Source organism: Sorex fumeus, unplaced genomic scaffold (genome assembly GCF_029834395.1).
Source record: "Sorex fumeus unplaced genomic scaffold, SorFum_2.1 ptg000098l, whole genome shotgun sequence".
Taxonomy (NCBI): Eukaryota; Metazoa; Chordata; class Mammalia; order Eulipotyphla; family Soricidae; genus Sorex; species Sorex fumeus.
Genome location: NW_026606155.1, coordinates 19,023,858 through 19,050,715, shown reverse-complemented (window position 1 = coordinate 19,050,715; position 26,858 = coordinate 19,023,858). Strand labels below are relative to the sequence as shown.

At 45.9% G+C, this 26,858-nt stretch overlaps 1 protein-coding gene across 1 annotated transcript; it reads right to left on the bottom strand.

Annotated features, from left to right (window-relative positions):
- Nucleotides 1-481: 481 nt before the first annotated feature.
- NOXRED1 (NADP dependent oxidoreductase domain containing 1) lies at nt 482-23,008 on the bottom strand. The gene is made up of 6 exons (XM_056133355.1): nt 22,854-23,008; nt 17,651-17,853; nt 12,080-12,260; nt 11,074-11,225; nt 10,027-10,249; nt 482-702 (listed from the first exon to the last, which is right to left on the bottom strand). The coding sequence occupies exons 1-6, from the start codon at nt 23,006-23,008 to the stop codon at nt 525-527; spliced, it is 1,092 nt and encodes a 363-aa protein (XP_055989330.1). The 3' UTR covers nt 482-524.
- Between the last annotated feature and the right edge of the window lie 3,850 nt (nt 23,009-26,858).

The following is a 26,858-nucleotide window of genomic DNA, read 5'->3' as shown; positions in this document are numbered from 1 at the left end:
GGAAAAGAAACAAGAAGAATGTAAATGTTTCATAAAGACATTATAACTCTGTTTTTTTGGACCACACCTGGCAATGCTCAAGGGTTACTCCTAGCTCTGAGCTCAGGGACCACTCCTGGTTGTTGAAGTGAACCGTATGGGACACCAGGGATGGAACCCAGGTTGACTACACGCGAGACAAGTGCCCTACCCACTATCCTATCACTCCAGCCCACATTATAAGTTATTGAATATAATTTTTAGGAAAAATAATTTATATTGACTAGGCTTCCTCAGGAAGTAGATTATTTAAATGTATGAGATTGTGTAGTTTTATTTGGTTGTTTCCCAAATCCAGGCATACGGAAAGATACCAAGGTAAGAGAATTCTTGTTTTACATCATCATAAAGAACAACTAGTAGAATTTTCTAGTTATTTAATACCTAACACAGGGCAAATATAGTGACTGTTATTGTCAATTAGGATTAATTGACAGAGTTGATTAATGGAGAAGAAACAGTCCTAATTCCCGTAGTCTCTTCTCTTACGGGCATGGAGCACCCTTGGACTCCACTGGCTGGTGTGCTCTGCTTAGGGAGATGCCGAATAAGTGGCAATAGGTATAGTTCAGATGGTCCCGGAGAACTTCGTTGGCAGAGAGAGCTTGGGTCAGGGGTGTCTCCTTGAGCTGTACTGCAGTCAGATCAAACATAGGGAAAGAGCTGGATAGGGGAAAAAATAAGGGTATACATGTATGAGAGTCTGTTTCAAAACTATTGTCTTTCAAGAAAGGTTTTTTCCAGGCTGGACAGATAGTACAGCAAGTTGGGTGTTTGCCATGCATACTGCCAGTTTGATCTGCCGGTTTGATCCCTAGTACCCCAAATGGTCCCCTGAGCCTACTAGGAGTGATCCTTGAGTGCAGAGCCAGAAGTAAACACTGAGCATCACCGGGTGCGACCCAGATAAATGGAAGTGTTTTTTTTTGGAGGGGGGTCACTCCCAGCGATGCACAGGGGTTACTCCTGACTCATGCACTCAGGAATTACTCCTGGCAGTGCTTGGGGGACCATATGGGATGCTGGGAATCAAACCTGGCTCAGCCGCAATAAATGTTTTTTTTTTAAAGAGTTTTTCTCCTCTTGGAATTTTTTTTCTCTTGGAATTTTTATATCAACTAAAATGCATAGTTAAATAAAAAAATTCATCTGTAACTATTCAGAATGTGAATTTAATTGTACTTGGAAAGTCATTTACTTTTGGGGAAAGGGAAAGGGCTACACAATGGTGCTGGGGGCCATTCCCAGTTCTGTGCTTAGGGGTTGCTCCCAGCAATGCTAGAGGGACCATATGGTGGTGGGGATCAAACCCAGGCCAGCCTGTGTAAGGCAAGCATCTCTATCCCTGTACTATTTCTCTGGCCCAGTTCAAGCCTTTGTACATTTCACTAAGTGTACGTATGAAATTCAGAGATAATTATTATAATAATGATGTTGACATTCTTTTTTCTTAGTTTCCTTGAATACCAAAGAGAATATCAATGAGGATCATAGAGACAAATATCATTTCTTTTACAATAGCCTCTTTTAAAAAAAACTGTTTGGGCCAGAGTAATAGTGCAGCAGGTAGGGCATTTACCTTGCATGCAGATTTGGTCCCCAGCATCCCACCCCACATGATCCCCCAGGCACTGGCAAGAGTAATTTCTGAGTGCAGAGCTCAGAGTAATCTCTGAGCATTGCTAGCTGTGACCCAAAAATCCAATCAATCAATCAATCAATCAATGTTTACTCTTCATCTGTATAGGAAAAGTGGTAGAACTTAATATGCAAAATTAAAACAGGACTATATTAAGTAAAGGTAAAGGTAAAGGCCCTCCCGTTGATCGTCAATTTGCTCGAGCGGGCCCAGTAACGTCTCCATTGGAGACTTTGTTGTTACTGTGTCTAGTATATCGAATACTCTTGGTAGCTTGCCGGGCTCTCCGAGAGGGGTGGAGGAATCGAACTCGGGTCGGCCATGTTGGCCGCTTGTAAGGCGAACGCCCTACCCGCTGTGCTATGGGTCCAAGGGTCAGAGAGATAGTACAGAGGGTAGGTTGCTTGCCTTGCCTTGTCCTAGTTCAGTTCCTGGCACGACATATGGTGTCTGAACATGGGTAGCCAAGAGTGATCCTTGAGCCCAGAGCTGTCAGTAAATCTTGAGCACTGCTGTATAAGGTCCCCAAATCAACAACAACAACAACAAAATCTGGACCCAACAAAATATGGCTATTGATAGAAGACATGCATAACTGTGTGAGGTGCTGGATTAATCTCTAGTACGCGTGCGTGCACGCGCGCGCGCGCACACACACACACACACAGAGCATTTAAACAGTTGAAGTATTTTAAAGATCAGGAGTAAGGTCAGGAAATCTTATTCTTCACAGTGTTAGAAGTTGTATCCAGTGCAGGAAGAAAAGACATACAGATTGGTAAGGATGAAACAAATGAAACATTCCCTATTTATAGATGACATGATTTTGCAAGTAGAAAATCCCAGGTAAGCTACAGAAAATCCCCTAGAACTAATCAATTTAGAAATGTTGCTGGACATAAAATAAGCATCCAAATACCAATTGTATTCCTCTGTACAGCAGTGAGCTCAGACACCAGAATTAAAGATGTAGTTCCAGTCACACAAGAAGGAACACTAAGGGGTCAATTTAATAATCCTTGAAAAGACTTGCAAACTGAAAATTACAAAATGCTGATGAAATGAAGACTGAAATAGTGGAGAGATAAACGTGGATGGAAAAATTCAACAGATGTCTTAAGATTTTAAAAAAAACAGTTTGGCAGTGTCTTTTCAAAAAGTTAAACATTCAGTTATCACATGAGCTAGTAATTGCATTCCTGAGTATTTGTCCCAGAGAAATGAAAACTTATGTTTGCATAAAATTACCTGTACGTGAGTATTCATAGAAACTTTGTTCATAATAGTAAAAAAAAAAAAAACCAAACTAGAAACAACTCATGCAAAATAAATAGCTAAACAAGGTCAGTGGCTAAACCAACTATGGATACACTGATACAGTTAGAAACTTGGACAAAACTCTAGAGAATTATGCTTATTGAAAAAATGCCAAATCCAAAAGTGATATGATAGATTTTTTTTAGTTCTAGATGATTCTTTTTGTTCATTTGTTTGCTTGGGGGGCATATTTGGCAATGTTCAGGGGTCGCTCTTGGCTCTATACTCAGGACTCACTCTTGGCTGGACTCAAGGGATAATATGGTTTGCCGGGGATGGAACCCAGATTGGCCACGTGCAAGGCAAGCACCCTCTCTTACCTTACTACCTACTGTTGCTCCGGCCTCTATATGACATTCTTGAAATGACAAAACCATAGAAACAGAAACTAGATTAGTGACTGCAAAGGGATCTTGAAGAATCCCTGGGGGAGTAGAGTCATACAGCCGCTCTATGTCTTGACAGTATTGTAAACAGTATTCTGGTTGTGATGCTGCAACTGAAGTTATAATTATGTTTGTACCACTGGAGGGAACTAGGTAAATAAATACATTATTTCTTAGCAACTACATGTGAATATCTCAAAACTTTAATTTGGGTAGAGTTCCCCCTAGGGCTGGAGCCATAGCACAGTGGGTCAGTGTTGCACGTGGCTGCCCCGGGTTCGATTCCTCCACCCCTTTCAGAGAGCCCGGTAAGCTACTGAGAGTATCACACCCGCCCATCAAAGCCTGGCAAGCTACCCATGACATATTCAATATGCCAAAAACAGTAACAATGTCTCACAATTTGTTGTGAGACATTACTGGTGCTCACTTGAGCAAATCGATGAACAACAGGAGAACAGTGACAGTGACAGTGACAGAATTCCCTGTGGTATTGAGGGCTATTCCTCTAAGCTCAGGGAACATGCCTGGCAGTGCTGTTGACCAGATGCAGTGGCTGGTGTGGCTTCGGGGACCATATGTGATGGAGAGAGAAGAGAGAGAGAAAGAGAGAAAGGTGCTCTAGGCATAAGCAGAGCATTTTCAATCTCTGAATCAAGAAAGAAGATCCAAGAAGGAAGTATGAAAGAAAGACAGGGACAGAGGCCTGGCAAAGGAGAGAAGCTGGCAAAGGAGGACCCCGAGAGATAGGAAGGAAGTGAAGATTCAAGGGTATCATGCAAACCAAGGGGAGAGATTGCTACAAGAAGGCTGACGTGCTCAGTGGACCCAGGAGAAGAGGATTTAGCTGTAATCAGTGAATTTAGTAGATATGGAAGTCACTGCAACCGGGAAAACTATTTTTCCCAGTTGGATAATCAGAAGCTGAACGTGCTGTCGCAAGCTCTCGGCCGGAGCTGCCACGCGGGTCCGGAAAGCCACAACCCAGCCGTCGCCACACTCCAGGATGCTTTCCGGACCCTAAATACCCATCTTCCGGAATTGTTGTACCATATTTGATAGGGTTCAAATATGGTAACACCTACAAGGGTGACTAGAGGTCGCCCCAAAAGCCTCTATCCCTCTCGGAAAGACTGGCAAGCTACCGAGAGTATTCCGCCCGCACAGAAGAGCCTGGCAAGCTATCCACTGTGTATTCGATATGCCAAAACCAGTAACTACAACTGGTCTCATTCACCTGACCATGAAGGCTTCACCGACATGGCAGCACTGAGAAGGATGAGAAAGGAGAGACCGACAAAATCTCAAGGCCGACCTAGGCTGCCACAACGAAGGAAGACAAAAATGTTCGTCTGTACTTTCAATGCACGTACGCTAGCATCAGATGCATCCATCGAGGACCTGATGGTACAAGCGCGAATGATCAAGTACGACATCATTGGTCTGACCGAGACAAGAAGGCACGAATCTCACCATGCCGTTTTCGACACTGGAGAAGAATTGTTCCTCGGAACATGCGATAAAAGAGGTGTTGGAGGCGTTGGTGTCCTTGTCAACACAAACTTGGCCAAGAGCATTGATTCATTCGAATGCCTAACAACCAGAATCGGACGTTTACATTTGAATAGATGTGGCTCACTGCCTGCAGTTTCTATCTTCTTTGTCTACGCACCAACATCTCATTATGATGAAAGAGAAATCGAGAAGTTGTACATGGAGCTAGAGAAGTTCTATAAAGAAGACCACACCTTCTACAAGATCATTGTGGGTGATTTTAATGCCAAAATAGGACCGAGAAGATCAGCTGAAGAACTTCACATCGGGACCCATGGCCTAGAATGGAACGAACAGGGTGAGAGACTGTCTGAGTTCATCATGTCAACCAAGACCATTCATGGTAACTCACAGTTCCAGAAGGCAGAATCTAAACGATGGACATGGGAGTCTCCCGGTGGACGATTCCACAACGAAATAGACCACATCATATTCAATCGACGGTTTTGCCTGACTGATGTCACTGTTGTCCCAAAATTTCGAACGGGATCGGACCACCGTCTCCTTCGTGCAAAATTCTACTTCACAGAGCGGGGAGAAAGGGCTGCAAAGTTCAAAAAGAGAACTCCCAGAATGACCACCAACTGGGAACTCTTTGGTACTATTGCAGCAACATGGGAAGATGCCATTGTTGACAATATTGACGAGGAATACAATCGACTGGTTCAGCACCTCAATGAATGTGCAAGGAACGCCAAGAGAGAGATAGTCACAAAAAATCGCCTATCTTCGAAAACTCTTAAGCTAATTCACCAGCGTGGTTTGGCGCATGCCTCAGGCAACCGCAAGCTAACACCCGAGCTCGCAAAGCAGTGCAGAGATGCGATCAAGGAAGACCTCAAAGAGAGAAGAGCAGAAGTACTGGTAGATGCGGCAGAAGCCGGGAAAAGTATTCGTAATGCCTGCCTGTCCTTCGCCAACCATAAGACCAAGATGACTGCCCTCTGACGTCCTGATGGATCCATCACATCCTCCAGAACGGCAATGGAGAAGATTATCCATGACTTCTACTCAAATCTCTTCGATAGCCATGTCCACTTGCCGACATACCAAATTCCACAGGATGGATATGTCGTTCCCAACGTTCTCCCTTCCGAAATCCGACACGCCATTTCGTCGGTAAAGAAACAAACAGCACCCGGCCCAGACAAGGTCAGACCTGAACACCTGAAGAACCTGCCGTCAGTACTCATCAATACACTGGCTTGGCTCTTCACTCGCTACCTGTCTGAATGCAAGGTTCCGTCCCAATGGAAAACCATCAGGACCGTACTACTGTTCAAGAAGGGAGACATCCATGACATTGGCAACTATCGCCCGATCTGCCTATTGTCTGTCATCTACAAGTTGTTCACTCGAGTCATCCTAAATAGGATTGGCAGAACACTAGATGAAGGACAACCATGCGAGCAAGCTGGGTTCCGCAAAGGATTCAGCACCATCGACCATATCCACACAATGACCAAGCTCATTGAGGTTTCTCGGGAGTTCAAGATGCCGCTCTGTTTAACGTTCATTGATTTAAAGAAGGCCTTTGATTCTGTTGAGACGGAAGTGGTCATTGAAGCCCTATCCAATCAGGGCATTCAAGCCCAATACATCAGGATCTTCCGTGAGCTGTATTGCGGATTCACTACCAGGATCTCACCATTCTACAAAGAAGTGATCGTTGATGTCAAGAGAGGGGTGCGGCAGGGTGATACCATTTCACCGAAACTCTTCAGTGCCACCCTCGAGAACATCATGCGACGACTGGAATGGGAAGGAATGGGAGTGAAGATAGATGGTCGGCAACTACACCACCTCCGTTTTGCTGATGACATTGTTTTAATGACACCAAACATCAGCCAAGCGGCACAAATGCTGGTCGACTTTGACCGTGAGTGTGGAAAAGTAGGACTACAGCTGAATCTTACAAAGACAATGTTTATGAGAAACAGCCTCATTCCTGACGCCCCATTCGCTCTCAATGGAACGACCATCTCCGAATGCAACAGCTATGTATACCTAGGTCAAGAGGTCAACATGACAAATGACCTGGTACCCAAGCTGCGCAGGAGGAAGAGAGCAGCTTGGAACGCCTTCAAGAACGTCGAAGAAATAGCTAAGAGGACGAAGAACCTCCAGCTCCGGGCACATCTCTTTGATTCCACTGCTCTTCCTGCATTAACATATGCCTCAGAGACCTGGGCCCTACGCAAACAAGATGAGAACGCTATTCAGGTCTCCCAAAGAAGAATAGAAAGAGCTATGCTTGGAATATCACGTTTCACTCAAATGAGAGAAAGAATCCGGAGTTCTGACATCTGTCGACGATCAAGAATCAGGGACGCTGTCTCATTTGCCAAGGTGTCAAAAATCAGATGGGCTGGTCACGTAATGAGATTTAAAGATGACCGCTGGACTAGAGCTGTTACCAACTGGATTCCACGGGATGTCAAAAGACCGCATGGCCGCCCACCTTCCAGATGGTCAGACTTCTTCGTCAAGATCATGAACGATCGGTTTGAGGCCCTTCATGTTCCCGGAGCGAACAGATGCCATTGGGCTACACTAGCACGCGACAGGGACAAATGGAGATGTTACTGGCGCCCGCGCGAGCAAATCGACGACTAACGGGAAGTTAAGTGATTAAGTGATTAAGTGGATAATCAGAGATGAAAAAGATTAATCCCTGCCCTCACCCCCCCAACCCAAAATCCTTTCCAGCATCAGGGGTGGCAGACAGCAGAATTGCAGGCTCAAGAACAGGGCTGCCAGGCTTGGCTGCCAGGCTTGTATGCCCACACATCAATCATCAATGTCAGGAACTTAAACGTGGTCATACTCTTTTTTTCTTTTTTTTTCTTTTTTGCTTTTTGGGTCACACCCAGCGGTGCTCAGGGGTTACTCCTTGCTTTGCACTCAAAAATCACTCCTGGTGGTGCTCAGGGGACCATATGGGATGCTGGGAATTGAACCCGGGTGGGCCGCGTGCAAGGCAAATGCCCTACCCGCTGTGCTATTGCTCCAGCCCCTGGCCGTGCTCTTTCTTGCAAGTCAGCTACTCTAAACCCCTGACCCATTGTTTTAGGTCATTAAAAAAATTTTTTTGTGTGTGTGTGTGTGTGGGGGGTGTGGAGGCAGAGTGATAGTATAGCAGATGTTATGCTTGCCTTGAATGCTGTCAATCTGGGTTTGATCTCCCAGCATCCTATGTGTTCCCCTGGACCCTGCCAGGGGTGACCCCTGAGCATAGACCCAGGAGTAAACCCTGAGTACTTCTGGGTGTGGTTAAAAGCAATCTTTTGATCTTTGGGGACCAGAGTGTTAGTATGGCAGGTAGGGCTCTTCCTTGCATGCGACAGACCCAGGTTTGATTCCTGGCACCACATATGATGCTCGGGGTGATCCCAGAGCCAGGAGGAAGCCCTGACAACTGCTGGGTGTGGCCTCAAAATTCAAGCAGGAGGCAAATGGGGGCTGAGGGGTATTGGTGGAAAGAAGTGGATACTAGTGAAGGGATTGGTGTTGAAACACTGCATACCTGAAACTGATCATGAAAGCTTTGCAATTTCAAGGTGATAAAAAAAAACCAGAAAAACTGATCTTGGGCCAAAAAGATAATACACCGTAAAGCATGTGCCTTACTTGAGGCAAACCACTATGGTCCTCCAAGTAACGTCAGGAGTGAGTGTTTCCTGAACACTGTCGGGTTTCTCACCCACCACTACACACACACACACACACACACACACACACACACACACACACAAAGTTTTAAAAATTGATCTTATCAAGCTACAGAGAAATGTCAGGTCCATTTTCTATTAGTAGAAAGTCACATAATGCTTTTTATGAGGTCACATGTGTGTGTGTGTGTGTGTGTGTGTGTGTGTCTGTGTGTCTGTGTGTGTTTGAGAGAGAGAGAGAGAGAGAGAGAGAGAGAGAGAGAGAGAGAGAGACTGGGGAAGTTTATCTCTACTACTAAGCTACAATCCCAGCAATCCCAGCAAGTGGCATGTTTCTGAGGAGCAGTTTGGGAATACTACCTAACAAACAAAATAGGTACAATCTCTGATCCAGGAAGAGAATGTTCAAAGCAGCCCTTTGTGCAAAAATTGGGGCTGAGAAGAACTACATGACTGTAAAGAGGATATAGAATAAAAGCATCAAATTGGTTTTATGGACAGAGTCAAGTGATGGCTAGGCAATGGGTATACCAGTGGAAGCTGGTTTCCAGAAAAGCAGCGTGAAGAGTCCCTGGGTTTCCATTAAATTCACTATAGTACATTATAAGATGATAACATAAATGCATTTGTGTCGAAGCAGAGATAAAAAAAATGACATATACAAACTCCCCCTCTCCGTTCTTTTTTATAGGGGCCACCTCCAGCAAAGTTTTTCTGGGGAGTCAGGCCCACCCCCATGTGTCTACAGGGTTCGGGGATGGAGGAAATGCCTGGGAGGGAAGCAGCTAGAGCCTCACTATGCTAGGCATTCGTTCTACCACTTGAGCTATGTTCCAGGTATAAAGAACCAGGGAGATGGTTCAGAGGTAGAGCACATGCCTGCATGTAAGATCCTTGATACCAGTGAAAAAACTGAAAGTTGAGAGAGGAAGTTTGTGGGGTGCAACCTGTGGGAGAGAGGAAGCACTCCTCTCTCTACTAGTTGAGATTTTTGGTTTTGATTTCTTAGGGCCGCCCAAGTGGTACTCAGGGTGCCCAGGGCCAATAATTCTTGGCCAACTGGGTCCATGGTTCAATGTGTGGGCCCAAGAATGTGCTGCATCTTGGGCCCTGTGATACCAGGAACCATCAGAACCACCCCAGCAGTACTCAGGAGCCTACAGAGTCACACCTAGCAGTGATCAGGGGACCATGTGGTGCCAGGGATGGAACCTGGATGGACTGTAAGCAAGGCAGGCACCTTAATCCTGGCCCTGTCCAGCTTCTTGTTGGACTTACATTTGGTCAGGGAGTAGGGTGAACAACACACCCAGTGATGTTCAGGGCTTACTCCTGACTCTGCTCAGGGATCATTCTTGGAGGGCGTGGGGTCCATATAGGGTTCTGGGGATCAACCCCAGCTGAGGCATCCCCTACTTACCTCTTCTGAGACATGTTCTCGGCATAGACCTTGCTGACGAGGTCCTGAAGCTGGAACGTGGGGCAGGTTTTCTGGTCTTGCCCACAGGCCTTGCCATGCATGGATAGGAACACTTTATTGAGCAGCAGCAGCACTTGGCGGTAGAAGAGGTTCTCCCCGAAGCAGCTGTTGATGAGTGCGTAGATCACACCCTCCAGCCATTTGGGGTTGAGTGTTATTCCCCCTACAGGCCAACAGAGAAAGCTCAGTGAGCACCTCCAGCAAGATAGGCAGGAACCTAAGACAAATCTCCAGACCTGGGTGACAAGCACCTTTCTTCCAAGGCAGTCTTGTCAAATGAGTTTAAGGGTAAGCTAGCCCTTCTCCCTCATCCCAGAGCCTACTAGAGCCCTTTCTAACACAACAGGGCTGTGGGGGTTCCTGGGGAGCCCACCTCCAGAGGATCACAAGGGGATACGGCAGAGAATGCAAATTACAAAAGTATAATTTCTAGACCAGTTCTTGTTTATTTTTGTTGTTGTTTGTTTGTTTGTTTTTTGGGGTCACACCCGGTGATGCATGGGGGTTACTCCTGTCTCTACACACAGGAATTCCTCCTGGCAATGCTCGGGGGACCATATGGGATGCTGGGAATTAAACCTAGGTCGGGCGCATGCAAGACAAACGCCCTACCCACTGTACTATCACTCTAGTCCCAAGAGCAGTCCTTGTTAACCAAGAGAAGGTCCAGGGAAAACTGCACTATTGGGACAGGTCACTTACGCCATACATAGTTTGAACAGATAACGTCCTTCTGGCTTCAATAGGATCCTTAAAGGGTCCAAGGAATGCGGCTTGTGTTTCCCTAACATCATGAGCTCTTTGGCATACAAACTGCTCTTCTAAATAGTTAAAGATGTGCCTAGCTCCTACTAGTTATCCTCCCATACCTGCAACACACACACATGCACACACACACACACACACACACACGCACACACACAGAGCAAGGGGCTAAGTAAGAGTAATCATTCTTTAAAAAAGTTCCAGAAATATGATGAGCCATACCAGCAGAACAGTAGGGGCAGGTGGCTTGAAGCATCACGGGGTCTTGGAGAGCAGTAGAGATGTCCTTATTGGATCCCCAGAAATCAGTCACTTCTGGGAAACAATGATATTGAGGCCGCAAGACATTGGTGTGGTTAAGTAAAAGTTTCAGCCTGGAAGTGAAGCCGCCGTGACAGGCAGGGATTCAGTGCCAAGGGCCTGGCAACCACCAAGCACTGATTCCACACCATAGCCTACCCTCCCCTCCATCTCTGACTGCACAGGGGGCACTCCTGACTGCTGGGGAGTTCAACCAGCCACCTCACACACACAGATGGTAAGTCAACTTATGCCAGGCGCTGAGCCAGACTCTCTGGGTTAAAATGACACGTGACAACCAGTGTCACTTTTCATGCTGGTGTTTCCCCTTCCCATGAATGCTTGAGGAGAACATGAGTCCCCTCCAAAGTGTGAAGCAAGGTCCTACTCAGTTGCACAATGAAACTGTCATGGGCCAGAGCAATAGGACAGTGGGTAGGGCGCTTGTCTTGCACACACAGCCACTCTGGGTTTATTTATTATTATTATTATTATTATTATTATTAATTTTTTTTGCTTTTTGGGTCAAACCTGGCAATGCCTAGGGGTCACTCCTGGCTCTGCACTCAGGAATCATTCCTGGCGGTGCTCAGGGGACCATATGGGATGCTGGGAATTGAACCCGGGTCAGCTGCATGCAATGCCCTAGCCGCTGTGCTATTGCTCCAGCCCTGGGTTTAAATCCTGGCACCCATCAGTGGTTTCCTGAGCACCACCAGAAGTGATTCCTGAATGCAAAGCTAGAAGTTAGGTCTTAGCACCACTGCCAAAGCAAAGCAAAACAAAAACACCTGTCCCATCACACAGGCGAAGGAAGGGACATCCACCAGGTCCCAGGAATATTCAACTCCAAGAGGTGGGGCCAGACCCAAAGGGTGGGGAGGGAATCAGAAGCAGCCGAGGGGTGTTGGAGCATCTCTGTGGGTACCTGGTGACAGGAACAGTTGCTACAAAGCTGTAGATGATGCAGGCTTTCTCCAGGCTGTTGGTGATCTCCACGCAGATGTTAGGCAGCTGTGACGGCAGGCAGCAAATGAAGATCAGGTTGGCCCAGTGCACCAGGTTCGAGTTCTGATAAAAGCACTGGACACCCAGTTTTTGGAGCTCATCTGGGGGGGAACAGGAAGATAGACACAGAACAAAGGAGTGTGACCTCAACATCAAGCACAGTGGATGGTAGCAATGATTTCCGCTCAAGTGTTGTTCCCTTGTGGCCTCTAAAGCTACCCAGCCATGCCTAGAGGCACGTGGCTAAAGACAGGAGGTCCTCTGCTGCCCCGGTGCTGGACACAACAAGAGAATTCTTATCTTTTAAGCCACATGCAAGAATGTTCTAGAGTACTTTTAGCAGGGGGGTGAAAAAAATCTGAAAGAAGTCTTCTGCCTCAATTTACTAGAGGTTTGTCAAGGATCCTATAATAAAGGACTTTACATTCTATGGGAAATTTTCGCAGTCCTGAGTCAGATATGAGATGACTGCTTTGGAAGCTATGTGGCTGGACCAATGCTGATCAGCTCGCTGGCTCGCACTGGTGGGAAAGATGAAGAGACTGGAAGGACAGAGGGCAGAGGTTGGGAGGAGTGGGGGAAAGTTTCAATAGGTACAGGCACTTTTTGGTTTTCTTTTTGGTTCACACTTGGCAATGCTCATGGGTTACTCCTGCCTCTGTACTAAAGAATTACTCCTGGTGGTGCTTGGGGGATCACATGGGATGCTAGGGATCAAACCAGGGTCGGCCACGTGGTAGCAAACGCCCTGCCTTCTGGCATTTGCTCCGGCCCCAGGTACATACACTTTCATGGGACAGAGATGCATTATGTGAACAAGATGATAACTTGTGTGTTTGTATAAAAGCAGTGTTTAGTCATTTGACCATACTTACTCTAAGGGTGATTTTTAAAAAAAAATTTATTAGTGAGATATCATGAGGTACAGTTGTAGACTTACAATTTTTTGTGCTTGGGTTTCAATTATACAATGATCAAATACCCACCCATCCACCAGTGCCCATTTCCCACCACCACGGATTCCAGTATCCCTCCTACCCCGCATCCTCCCCATCCCACCCTGCCTCTGTGGCAGGGCATTCCCTTTAGTTCTCTCTCTCTCTTATTGGGTGTTGTGGTTTGCAAAAGAGGCAATAGGTGACAATCATGTTTGGTCTATAGTCTACTTTCAGCATGCTTCTCCCATCATGGGAGGATCCTCCCAACATGTAAGGGTGATTTTTAAAAATAAAATTGGGGGCCTGAGTGATGGTACAGCGGGTATAGTGCTTGCCTTGCACATGGCTGACCTGGGTGTGATCTCTGGCACCCTATATGGTCCTCTGAGCCAGCAAGGACTAATTCCTGAGTGAAAAGCCAGGAGTAAGCCCTGAGCCAAAACAATAGAAGTGAAAACAGTAGAGTGCTTTAAGAATTAACGAGACAGTCTTATAGACATTGAGGAGGTCAGTTTTTCTCAGTCACTGGGAAATGATAAATGTGATGCTGAGGTTAGATGTGAACACTTGCAGGTGAGATGGTGGAGAAGGTGTGAGATTTAACTTTCTTTCATGTGTGGCCCTCAGTACATAGAAGCTGAGGCTAAGCATTTTAATAGATACTTCCTTTCATAACAGCAGTGATATTCTAAGACTATAATTTTATTATTAATAAACATAGCCTTCCTGAGGCTGGAGAGATAGCACTACTTGCAGGGCACTTGCCTTGAAATGGCTGACCTGGGTTCAATCTCCAGCACCCCTTAGGAGTTAGGGGCGATCCCTGAGCACAGAGTGAGAAGTACACCCTGATCACCATTGAGTGTGGCCAGAAAATAAAAACAAATAATAAACATAGTCTTCCTAGTGAGACTTATGAGATTTACCTAGAGTGGTGACTAAGGATTTTTTACTCTAGAAATAACATTTAAAAACCAGTGAGAATTTTTGTTTGTTTGTTTGGCCACTCCCGGCAATACTCAGGGCTTATTCCTGTCTCTGTGGTCAGGAATCACTCCTGGCGGACTTGGGGTGCTGGGGAATCAAACCCAGGCTGGCCTTGTGCAAGGCAAGTTCCTTACCCACTGTACTATCACTCTGGCTTGAAAGGCCCTTTAAAGAGAAAAACTGAAAACCAAAAAAAAAAAAAAGATAAAATAACAATAAAGTTACAAGAGTTTTCAGTTCTTCTAATGATCAATAAAAGACATATTGAAATACAACAAATTTTAAAGCCATGTTAGAATGTGACCATCATCACTTGTTATCACTTGTCATTCCGTTGTTCATTGATTTGCTTGAGCAGGTGCCAATAATGTCTCCATTCGTCCCTGTCACGTAGCCCAATAGCATATTGGAGGCTCTTTCAGGGTCAGGGGAATGGGACCCGTTATTGTGACTGTTTTTGGCATATCGAATACGTCATGGGTAGCTTGTCAGGCTCTGCCGTATGGGCGGAATACTCTCAGTAGCTTACCGGGCTCTCTGAGAGAGATGGAGGTTTTTGTGGCCTGCAGGAAATATTGCCATTAAAATGTCATAAAAACAATAATTATTATCCCCAGAAAGGATGAGTGTAGTAAAATAGGCATTTTAATACAATATTGCTAAAAATTTACATCTACAGAAAATTTAAAAAATTATAACTTTTTTTGAAAATCAAGAATACTACTGTATCACCAGCCATCCAACTCCAGAATGTTTATCCAAAAAAACCCTTTTTCATATTAATATTTATACACAATATCAATTTATTTGTAACAGTCCCAAATGCAATCAACGTGAATGTTGGTTTCAATAGATAAACTGGAATATTCAACCAATGAATAAGTAGAAATATTTGTGCAATGAAATACTACTCAGAAAGAAAATGAATACTGTTAATAGGCCAGCGAGTCAGTCCAGTGATAGAGCACATGCTTAGCATATATGAGGCCCTGCATTCAAACCCTAGCATCAAAAATAAAACACAACAAAAAGGGTCTCAGCACATGAAAGAACCTGGACATAATCTCAGAATGATCATGTAGAGTGACAGAGTCAGACCCAAAATAAGAACAAACTCTGGTTTGGAGATGGAGATGTATCTCTGCATCCCAGTGAATAACAAATGTCTGATATGAACCAGGGCCCAGGGTTTTTAAATATATATATTTTAATTAAATTATGGTGAGATAAACAGTTACAAAGTTGTTCATGCTTGGGTTTCAGTCATACATTGTTCCAACACCTACCCGTTCACCAGTGTACATTTCCCACCACCAATATCCCCAATTTCCTTAATTCCACCTCCCATGCCCCCCCAAGTCTGCTTCTATGGCAGATACTTCCCCTCTCCACCCTCCCCCTTTAGGTCATTATGGTTTGCAATACAGATACCTAAAGATTATCATGTATAACCCTTCACTTACTTTCAGCACTCAGTTCTTGTCCATAGTGATCATTTCTAACTACCATTGTCATAGTGGTCTCTTCTCTTTCCTAACTGCCCTCTCCCCCTTACCCTGACCTGGTAATTTATTTTAAAAACATGTTCAAGGAAGCCCGATTAAATAAGGCACAGTTATATAAGTTATGGTACTTCTAGACATCAGAATACCATACAACTCCAGAATCATAATTTTGAAGAAGGCTAAATGATAAGAGAATATGCTCATGGCACATTAAGTGAAAAAGTAGGAGCAAATGACTCCCAGCAGTTTAGCTACTGATATAAACAGAGTTGAAAAATCTCAGGAAATAAGAGCAAAGGCATTTCACTAAGTCTCAATACTTCCCAATAGAGTACTTTTCTAAAATATGCATAGACTATGTTAAATATTTTATGATGAAATAAAATTCCCATAAAGTACAACAGATATGAACTTTGAGCTTTATTGCCTTGTGAGGACCACTACCAGTTGTGCTCAGGTGCAGTGCTGTGGCCCAGTGATGCTCAGAGGCCGCCAGAGCCACTGTCCATGGTGCTCAAGAGGACCACATAGTATCCAGGGTCCAACAAAGGGCCTTGAACATGCAAAGCATGTGCTCTACCTCTTGAGTCACACCCCAGACCCAGCTTAATGATTTTTGATAAATGCCTACACCCGTGTAACTCATACCTTGCTCAAGACACTGAACATTTTCAAAGGGAAAAAGATATTAACATTTTCATCTTCCCAGAAAGCTCCCCGGACCCCCTTCTTAATGTTCCCCAAAGCTGCCACTGTTCTGAATTCTATCCACTAAGATTAGTATATGGAATCATTGCTTTAAAAAAAAATCAGTATGTTCTTTTGTGAAGCACAAGACTAGAGCTGCAAAGAGCACATACTTAGTTTTCAGACACCCTGGGCTGTGCCCTGAGCACTGTGGGTCAGGAGTGACCTCTGAGCACCAAGCCTGGAATATCCCCTGAGCACTAACCAGGCATTGTCCCACACCCACCCAAAGAAGAAGAAAAGCACAAGACCCCAGGTTTGGAACTAGTCAACCGATCTCACCAGTGGGGACTCTGGGAAAAACTTCTCTGTCTCAGAGATCCAGAAAGAATCTCACTCAGGGCACAGAGAGGAGAGATGAAAACCGAAAGGTGGAGGGGGAGAAGAAAGTTGTTCTAAAGGAACAGGCTAAACAAACAAAGCCCCCTTGCTAGCTCTGCTCAGCACGCCACCTCCGTTGACTCCTCCTTCAAGGAACTCCTTCCAAATGGCCTCATCAGAGTAGACTATAGACCGAACATGATTGCCATTCAGTGCCTCTTTTGCAAACCACAGCACCCAAAAGGAGAGAGAGAACAAAAGGGGATGCCCTGCCACAGAGGCAGGGTGGGATGGGGGGATAGGGGGTGGGAGGGATACTGGGATTCGTGGTGGTGGAGAATGGGCACTGGTGGAGGGATGGATATTCGGTCATTGTATAACTGAAACCCAAGCACAAAAATTTGAAGTCTACAACTGTACCTCATGGTGTTTCACTAATAAAAATTTTTATTATGCAGCCAACATGGCCGACCCAAGTTCGATTCCTCCGGCCCTCTTGGAGAGCCCAGCAAGCTACCGAGAGTGTCTCGTCCGCACGGCAGAGCCTGGCAAGCTACCCGTGATGTATTCGATATGCCAAACACAGTAACAACAAAGTCTCCAATGGAGACGTTACTGGGCCCGCTTGAGCAAATCGATGAACAATGGGAGGACAGTGACAGTCCCTGATGATTTATTTATTTTTTATTTCAACAAATTTCATTTTTTAAATTTTTTCTTTTAGGGTCACACCCAGCAATGTTCAGGGGTTACTCCTGGCTTTGCACTCAGGAATTACTCCTGGTGGTGCTTGGGGGACCATATGGGATGCCAGGGATCGAACCCAGGTCGGCCGTGTGCAAGGCAAACACCTTACCCGCTGTGCTATTGCTCCGGCCCCATAAAAATTTTTAAAAAATGAGACAGTTAAAAAAACAAAAAACAAAAAACAAATGGCCTCATCAACATCGAAACCCACCCCTCACCCACTCTCTCCCGCTGCCTGCTCCTCACCCAGGGACTCTGGCCGGCGAGTGGAGATCCGCAGGCTCTCGGCAGAGAGGGGCACCAGCTGAAGCAGCACGTGCGCCAGCTGCTTGCCCAGGGAGCCGCCTCCGATGATGCCCACCTTCAGCCCCTTGTTCTCTCCTGACCCAGAGTTTGCCAGCTTGTCAGAGGAGAGAGTCCTGGAAACATGCATCTCATACAGCGTTTCTCTGCAAGAGAAGCACAGACACGTGCATCAGCGTGCACCCCAGGGCTCATCCTGACTGTACACCTCTGGCGTTGTCTTCTCTCACCTTCTCACCATGGTAGCCTAGTGGCCCCCCGTCACCCTCAAGAGAAGGCACCCCTATTACAGACCACTTACCCAGCATCACTCAGGCATTACCCCCGAGTGAATTCTCAGGAAAGTGAAACAGAGCCTCTTCAAGGAACCAAAAGATGTTCAAGTGGTGTTTTGTTTGTTTGGGGGCCAAACCCGGTGATGCTCAGAGGTGACTCTTGACTCTGCACTCAGGAATCACTCTTGGTGGTGCTCAGTGGACCACATAAAGTGCCAGGGATTGAACCCAGTTGGCTGTGTGCAAGGCAAAAATACCCTCCCCATTATATTATCGCTCCTGCCTCTCAAATGTTTTCAAATGCACTTTTCTTTCGGTTGCATGAGTGGTGTATTTGTCTTTCCCTGCTTTCTCCAACCCCAAGCCTGCATGCTGGGTGTTTGATTTGATGCCATCGTGCGGACAGCCATGTTCCACAGCACAGTGGAGTCCTGGGGCACACAGCTCCTTCATCCTGTTTCCTATGTCCCTCCCTCCCCACCCACCGTGAGCATCCACAGAAGTACTCTTCCTAGTTTGCACTTCCAGTTATTTAAAATTTTTTTTTGCTTTTTTGGGTCACACTTGGTGTTGCACAGGGGTTACTCCTGGTTCTTCACTCAGGAATTACTCCTGGCGATGCTCAGGGGACCATATGGGATTCTGGGAATTGAACCCTGGTTGGCTGTGTGCAAGGCAAACGCCCTACCCACTGTGCTATCGCTCCAGCTCCTGCACTTCCAGTTCTACCCAGACCTGGTCCCCAGTGATGACTGATTAAAGTAGATGGTTTACAAAGGAGAACAGTCTCCGGAAACTAAGGATCAAGGATTTTCTTTCAGTTCAGGGAGATGGCTCCAAGGACTGGAACGATGGTGCAATTGCCTGGCGTGCATGGGGCTCCCAGGTTGATGCCCACCACTGACCGCAAGACCACCTGAGCACCACTGGAGAAGCTCCCGAAACAATCCAAGAAAAGATCTGAGGTTCACTGTTGGTTCTAGAAGGGGTTTGTTGGTCATTGATGAAGAAATTCTGACCTCTGGATATAGAAAGCATTTTTCAAATCGTTGTTACATCTACACTTGCTTCATTTTTGTACAAAAATTGGGGTCTTAAGACTCTAAGTTTCTTGGGGTTGGAAAGATAGGGTGGACAGTCGATAGGGTGCTTGTCATGCCTGCAGCTGACCCTAGTTTCATACCTGGCATCCCCTATGGTCCCAAGCCCACAGGGTGTGATCCCTGAGTGCAGAGCCAGGAGTAAGCCCTCAGTACAGCTGGGTGTGGTACAAAAAAACGAACTCTGGGGTTCTCACACCATTTAAAAAAATTTGGGGGGGGGGAGGAGAACCTGGTCAGGGTTCTACGATGTCCCGAGCATGTACCAGTAGCTGGCTGGAACTGGTTTCCCAGCATCCTCTCCTTATCAGGAAGTCAGTAACCCCATGGCTGCCTTGGCTGGGGTTTCAAAGTGCCTTTATTTCTCTTGAGATACATGAGATAATCCTTTCTGTTTCTCAGAGTAGTTCTCCACAGTTTCTCCCTGTAATGTCGTTCAGACACCAACACACCCAGGGGATGGGCAGAATCAATCAGCATTTGTTTCTCCTGCTCTGATGGACCATGATGGATTATCAGCCACAGCCAAGGCCCTCATATATGAAGTGCTACGTGTGCTGTGGAGAGGAAGGATGGGAGCCCAGGGGGAAATACGGCCATGTGGCCTCTGGACTAGTGGCTGTGCTAGCTGAGCTTCAGTGATCCCATCTGTAAATTGTGGTCAACTTCTTTACCCCTGAAATCAGTGAGCCCTGGGGCCAGGAAATTTCTTGAAAGAATAGCACCTTGAAGCTGGACCTTGGTTCCCCAGTGAAGTGGCTGACTGAACGACGTAGCCCAAGGGCATTCACCTCAGGCTGTGTGCAAACAGGCTCAAACATTTCTCTCCCTACTCCTCACTCCCCTCCTCCTGCTTCTAAACCATGCACGAATGTTTCCTTACCAATCCTAGCCTGTTTATTTTTGCCTGGCTAGGAATCAGTTGGATTTATTTCTTTTGTCAGATTTACATTATAAAAAAAATTTGTTGTTGTTTTTTGTGGGGAGGTGTCTCTCAAGTGGTACTGAGGCAGTCTGGGATCCTTTCTGGTGACTCTCAACCAACCACAACAGCAGATGTGCCCTGATGGGGGCCCTGCAGTGCTGAGACCTCCAGGGCTGAGACTGGTGGTGCTCAGGAGACTGACCATGTGGTAAAGGTAAAAGGTAAAGGCCCTCCCGTTGATCGTCGATTTGCTCGAGCGGGCCCAGTAACGTCTCCATTGGAGACTTTGTTGTTACTGTGTCTGGCATATCGAATACTCTCGGTAGCTTGCCGGGCTCTCCGAGAGGGGCGGAGGAATCGAACTCGGGTCGGCCATGTTGGCCGCGTGTAAGGCGAACGCCCTACCCGCTGTGCTATCGCTCCAGTACTTGGATGGGAGATCATGTGGTATGAGAGGTCATGTTGGCCGCTTGTAAGGCAAATGCCCTACCCGCTGTGCTATCGCTCCAGTACTTGGATGGGAGACCATGTGGTATGAGAGGTCAAACCAGGGTGAGACCCATGAAAGGCAAGTGCTGGTATTATTTCTTTGGCCCACCATTTTTTTTTTTTTTTTGCTTTTTGGGTCACACCCGGCGATGCTCAGGGGTTACTCCTGGCTCATGCGCTCAGGAATTGCTCCTGGCGGTGCTCAGGGGACCATATGGGGTGCTGGGAATCGAACCTGTGTCGATCATGTTGGCTGCGTACAAGGCAAATGCCCTACCCGCTGTGCTATTGCTCCAGCCCCCGGCCCACCATTTTTTAAAAAATAAATTTATTTATTGAATCACCATGAGAGCAGTTACAAAACTTTAGGGTTTAAGTCTTGGTCATACAATGATGAAACACCGATCCCTTCACCAGTGCACATTTTCCATCACCAAAAACTCCAGTATACCGCCCATCCCACACCCTTCCCCCTACCTGTGTGGTGGCAGATGATTTCCACAGTACTCTCTCTCTACTTTGATTACTTTCAATATTTCGACACCAGACTCACCATTATTTTATTTAGGATTTTACCCCAACACTCTGATCTGCTGAAAAGGCAACATTAGACAATTTGTTTTCTATTGCTGATTGGAATTCTGAAGTTTTAATAATTAAATCTGGAGGGATTTCTGCCAAAAGCCACTGGGTTCGAGATTTGTTTCTGAGTCTCTGGGATCATGGCCGTTAAGCAGATTGATCAGTAGCCAGAGGCATTGTTTGTGGGCAGCGACTCAGGGTCTCATTGAGGCAGGGGTGGAAAGGACTGGCTCCACTCTCATCCTATGAGGCCCCGCGTGTCTCGTCACTGTGGGGTTCTACCTACTGTCCATTTGGCCTACCATTTTTGTTTCTGTTTTGGAGCCTGTGCTGGGGGCCACCAGAGCTGTGCCTGGCAGTGTCAGAATGACCCAAATGATGCTGGCGCTTGTACCCAGTGCTCTGTGCATGCCATACATGAACTTCAGTCCTTTGAGTTGTCCCAAGCACATTTTCTCAACTGAAAGGAATGAGAGGGGCTGGAGCGATAGCATAGCAGGTATGCTATTTGCCTTGCACGTGGCCAACCCCGGTACGATTCCCAGCATCCCATATGGTCCCCTGAGCATCACCAGGAGTAATTCCTGAGGGCATGAGCCAGGAATAACCCCTGTGCAATGTCAGGTGTGACCCAAAAAGCAAAAAAAAAAAAAAAAAAGAGAGAAAGGAATGAGAGTATAAAATGCTTTCTAACCCAATCAGCAGCAGTACTATAAACCACATTGCAAAAAAAATTATTATATATAGTGCCTCTTGCAAAAACAGGGTGGGAAGCAAATGGGGTGGGGTATTGGTGGAGGGAAGTGGACACTGGTGAAAGAATCGGTGTTGAAACACTTGTATGCCTGAAGCCCAATCATGAATAGCTTTATAATTTCATGGTGACTATTTAAAATTTTTAAAAAATGCCAGTGGGAGAGGGAGTGAGTGCTCCAGGAGACGCTGAGAGGGCGAATCCCGGAAGATCAGTCCCAGGCTCTCGCCTCCAACTTAAGTTTCTGTAGTCACAAAGATGTCAGAAGGCAGCCCTAGAACAACATTTCCTCTGAAAATCAGCATTCCTGGTTTCAAGAAGGTCTTCTGGTTCTAGGGACCTCAATATCTCAGATGGCTTTCCTATGAAGTAGAGTTAAACTGTATGTTCACCCCTCCCCCAAGAAAGAAAGAACCAGGGCCCTGGGAGATGGCTGGATGGGCTGTAGCACATGGTTGCATAGGGGAACATCTGGTTTGATCCCTGGAACCACACTGTCTCCTAAGCATGACTAGCTGTCCTTCTTCCCTGTCCCACCCCCTAAAATCCACTCCCCATTTTAGCCATTAGTTATGAAATGAGTAGTTAGGGGCTGAAGTGATAGCAGAGCTGGTAGGGCATTTGCCTTGCATGCAGTCAACCTGGGTTCGATTCCCAGCATCCCATATGGTCCCCTGAGCACTGTCAGGAGTAACTCCTGAGTGCAGAGCCAGGAGTAACCCCTGAGCATCGCCAGGTGTGACCCAAACAGAAAAAGAGTGGCTAGTCATTAGTAACTGTGGTAGACACAATGGTAATGAATGAGTAAATCAGTAAAAGGATGGATCCTCCCACTAAAAAATAAATCCTTGTTTAATCCACAGATACGCAGTCAGGGGAGGTGGGAGATTTTACTCCTGATGCTTTCACACATATGACTTGGAAAAGGTAGAAAGACATCCTTCCCTGCCCCCACCAAATTGATCCCTCCCAAGTAGGAAGTCAAAGTCCCTGGGTTCTCTGAACCCCCCACCCTGCCCACCTCAGATTGCAGAGGAGCTTGCAGAAGAAGACGGCATGGGCGCAGCCGCTGATCATCAGGCCCCGGCTGCGGTACCGCAGACACAGAAAGCTGCGGTCTTCCTCTGAAATCCCATGATCAAACTCCAGGGACTTGAGGTTCTCCAGCAGTTCCATTTCTAAGTTACCATCTCCTGCAAACAACGACAGATACCAATTCATTCGTCTCCCTGTCCCAGGAGAGGGATCTCTGCAGAACAGGCTCAGCGCCAAGTCACTGGGCCCTGTGCTGGTGGGATTCAACAGGGCTTACTATACAGCTTTTGAGCTTGGAGAGCTGACCCAATTCTCTCTGAGTACCAGTCTTGGGGGATTCTCTTTTTAGGGGGGTGAGGGGAGTCATACCCAGTGATGCCCAAGCTTACTTCTGATTCTGCACTCAGGAATTATTCCTGGCTCTGCTCAGGGGACCTTATGGGATGCCAGGGATTGAACCAGGGTTGGCGGCATACAAGGCAAATACATTACCTATTGTACTATCTCTCCAGCCCCATTGGGGAATTCTTGAACAGGGCCTGTCCGTAACCTAATTCATTAGAAAATAAAACCACAAACATACAAAAATCCAAAGTAATGTGCCTCCCTTAAGGCTACAAGGTTTTTTTTTTTTTGGTTGCTGTTGTTGTTTAATTTGGGGGGCCACACCCAGCAGTGTTTCCAGGTTTACTTCTTTGCTTTTTTTGGGTCACACCGGCAGTGCTCGGCATATCAAATACGTCACGGGTAGCTTGCCGGCTTTGCCGTGCAGGCGCGATACTCTTGGTAGCTTGCCCGGCTCTCCGAGAGGGGTGGAGGATTCAAACTCAGGTCGACCATGTTGGCTGCATGCAAGGCAAACGCCCCGCCCGCTGTGCTATCGCTCCAGCCACAGTAACAACAAAGTCTCACACTGGAGGCGTTACTGGGCCCGCTCGAGAAAATTGATGAACAACGGGATGACAGTGACAGTGACCGGCAGTGCTCAGGGGTTACTCCTGGCTCTGCACTCAGGAATTACTCCTGGCATGCTCGGGGGACCATATGGGATGCTGGGGATCGAACCCGGGTCTGCCGCGTGCAAGGCAAATGCCCTACCTGCTGTACTATAGCTTCAGCCCCAGGGTTTACTTTTGGACACTGTTCAGGGTGCTCAGGGAACCATATATGGTACCAGGAATCAAACCTGAGTCAGCTGTGTGGAAGGCAAGAGCCCCACCCACTGTACTCTTCTCTCCGGCCCCATACAAGGCACTTCGTTTGGCAAAGGCGTTTACATTAGCAATGGAATCTAGAGCTCTGGGATCACAATGCCCCTTCCTTCCATCCTTCCCCTTCTAGGTTTCAGAAATAAAGACAACACTTTGAACATATTTCAAAAACAACTCTAAACTCTGCCCCCCACGGGGCAGAAAAATCCCCAAACGAATACAATAAGTCCTCTTTACGGGACAGATGTAGAAAAGGAAGCCAGAGATGATTATTTACATACAAATACATACATGTACCACCAGCCAAATAGAGCAGACTATAGCTCTGCCCCTCCAATCTTCTGATTATGGGAGATCTGGACTACATTTCCAAAGAGGGTTACCCAAGAAAAGTTGCTATTATGACTTCTTAGCTACCACATTACTTCAGCCCCAGACCCTTAAAGGGCCAGCTCCCAAGGGGTTTTTTCTACCTGCAAAATGAAGACACACCAACTTTCCATTATTTCTACAGTGTCAGGGTGGTAGGCAACCCACTTTTTTCCAAAAGAAGGTTCCGGACTTGCAGGTGTTTTGAAAGTGAGGATATCATGTAGATCTTAGCACCCCTATGGAGTTATTTTTCACACCTCTTCTTTTTTATGTTCAAGTATTCAATAAGATGAAAAATCTCGAAGGCTCTTAATATACTGCCTGGTGATTCCAGCTAAAAAATTTGGATGGTATATTGGAAATTTGTGAATTGTAGCTCTTAAATGTACTCACATCATACATATAAGAGTAACTATGGGAGGCAATGGATATGCTCATTTCATAGCCATATTTCACAACAAAATATCAAGTTATCATTTGGTTCACCTTAAATATCTACAATTTTTGCTTAACAAGTGAACAAAAAGATTAGAAAAAAATTAAAGATATTTAAAAGTATAGGGCTGGAGTGAAAGCACAGCAGGTAGGGCATTTGCCTTGCATGTGGCCAACCCTGGTTCGATTCCCAGAATCCCATATGGTCCCCTGAGCACCACCAGGAGTAATTCCTGAGTGCATGAGTCAGGAGTAACCCCTGTGCATCGCTGGGTGTGACCCCAAAAGAAAAAAAATATATATATATAATATATATATAATTTAGATGTTTTTTAGATTAATTTTTGCAGTGCCAGAGCTTGAAACCAAAGCTTCACACATGCCAGACAAGTGTTCTACTATGGAGTCACATCCCTGGTCCCTCAAAACTATTGTAAAGCAAAGGAAAAATTGAAATTGAAATTCAAAAAGAGAACTGGAGAGCTAGTTCAGTACACTCACGCGTATGCAGGAGGAGGCCTGAGCTTGGTCCCAGAACTACAAGGTCCCCTGAGCACTGGCAGCAGTGAACCCGAACACTGTGTCTGGGAGTAGCCCCGAGACACAGCTGGTGTCTCAAACAAAATTTAATTGAGGTGGAATGTACATAATACAGTCATTTCAAAGTGAACAGTTTGGTACATTTTCAGTATTATGCAATCACTTCTCTTTGGTTTTAGAACATTTCATTTGGGGGTGAGAGTGATGGTACAGTGGATAGGGTGTTTGGCTTGCATGTGGACAAGCCAGATTCGATCCCCTGCATCCCACATATGGTCTCCTGAGCACTTCCAGGAGTAATTCCTAAGTGCAAAGTCAGGAGTAACCCCTGAGCATCACCAGGTATGACCCCAAAAGTCAAAACTAAAAAAATTTAAAAAATTAAATATTCTTCTACTATACATATTTTTATATACCACAAACGAATGCAGTTATTCTATATCTGTCCCTGACTCATTTCACTCTGCATGATATTCTCCATGTCCATCCATTTATAGGCAAATTTCATGACTTCATTTTCCCTCACATCTGCAAAATATTCCATTGTGTAGATGTGTCATAGTTTCTTTATCCATGGGGGTTAGGAGGACTGGTCAAGGGTTCGAACTAACCACAAGTGTGTGTGGGGCTGAAGGTAGGTAAGATAGAGAAGAGACCAGTATGACAATAATAGTTGGGAATGATCATGTTGGACAAGATCTGAAGTTTAAAAGTAGGTAAGGGAATTTTTTTTTTATTGAATCACTGTGAGATACAGTTACAAAGCTTTCATGTTTGAGTTTCAGTCATACAGTGATGGAATACCCATCCCTCCAAGAGTATACATTCTCCACCACCAATGTCCCTAGCATTATCCCCCCACCCCACTTTCCAACCTTCCCCCTGCCTTTATGGCAGACAATTTCCCCCATACTTTCTCTCTATTTTGGGACATTATATTTGCAATATAGATAACGGAGAGACTATCACGTTTGGTTCTTTATCTACTTTCAGCATACATGGTAAGGGATATTTCTAATAACCTTTCAGTATTAGTATTGTAAACCAAAATGCCCAAAAGAGGGGAGACAGACAGACAGACAGACAGAGACAAAGACAGAAACAGAGACAGAGACAGACAGAGAGTAGAAAAGCGCCTACTATAGAAGCAGATGGGGGGCACATAATGGGAGGGAACCTGGGGACACCGGTGCTGGGAAATGTACACTGGTAGAGGGATGGGTGTTCACGGTATGACAGATCCAATCATGATCAGCTTTGTAAGAGTCTATTTCACAGAGATTCAATCATGGTCACGGTCCCTCCCGTTATTCATCGATTTGCTTGAGTGGGACTTGTTACTGTGTTTGGCATATTGAATACATCACAGGTAGCTTGCCAGGCTCTGCCCTGCAGGCGAGATACTCTCAGTAGCTTGCTGGGCTCTCCGAGAG

Bases quoted from the DNA above. Each gene is read 5' to 3' on its own strand.
- NOXRED1 (XM_056133355.1), bottom strand. From the start codon at position 23,008: ATGGAACTGCTGGAGAACCTCAAGTCCCTGGAGTTTGATCATGGGATT. The intron at 11,226-12,079 runs GTACCCACAGAG...CTTCACTTCCAG, and splicing joins GCAACTGTTCCTGTCACCAG to GCTGAAACTTTTACTTAACC. The intron at 703-10,026 runs GTAAGTAGGGGA...TCCCCTATCCAG, and splicing joins GAGAACATGTCTCAGAAGAG to CTCTTTCCCTATGTTTGATC.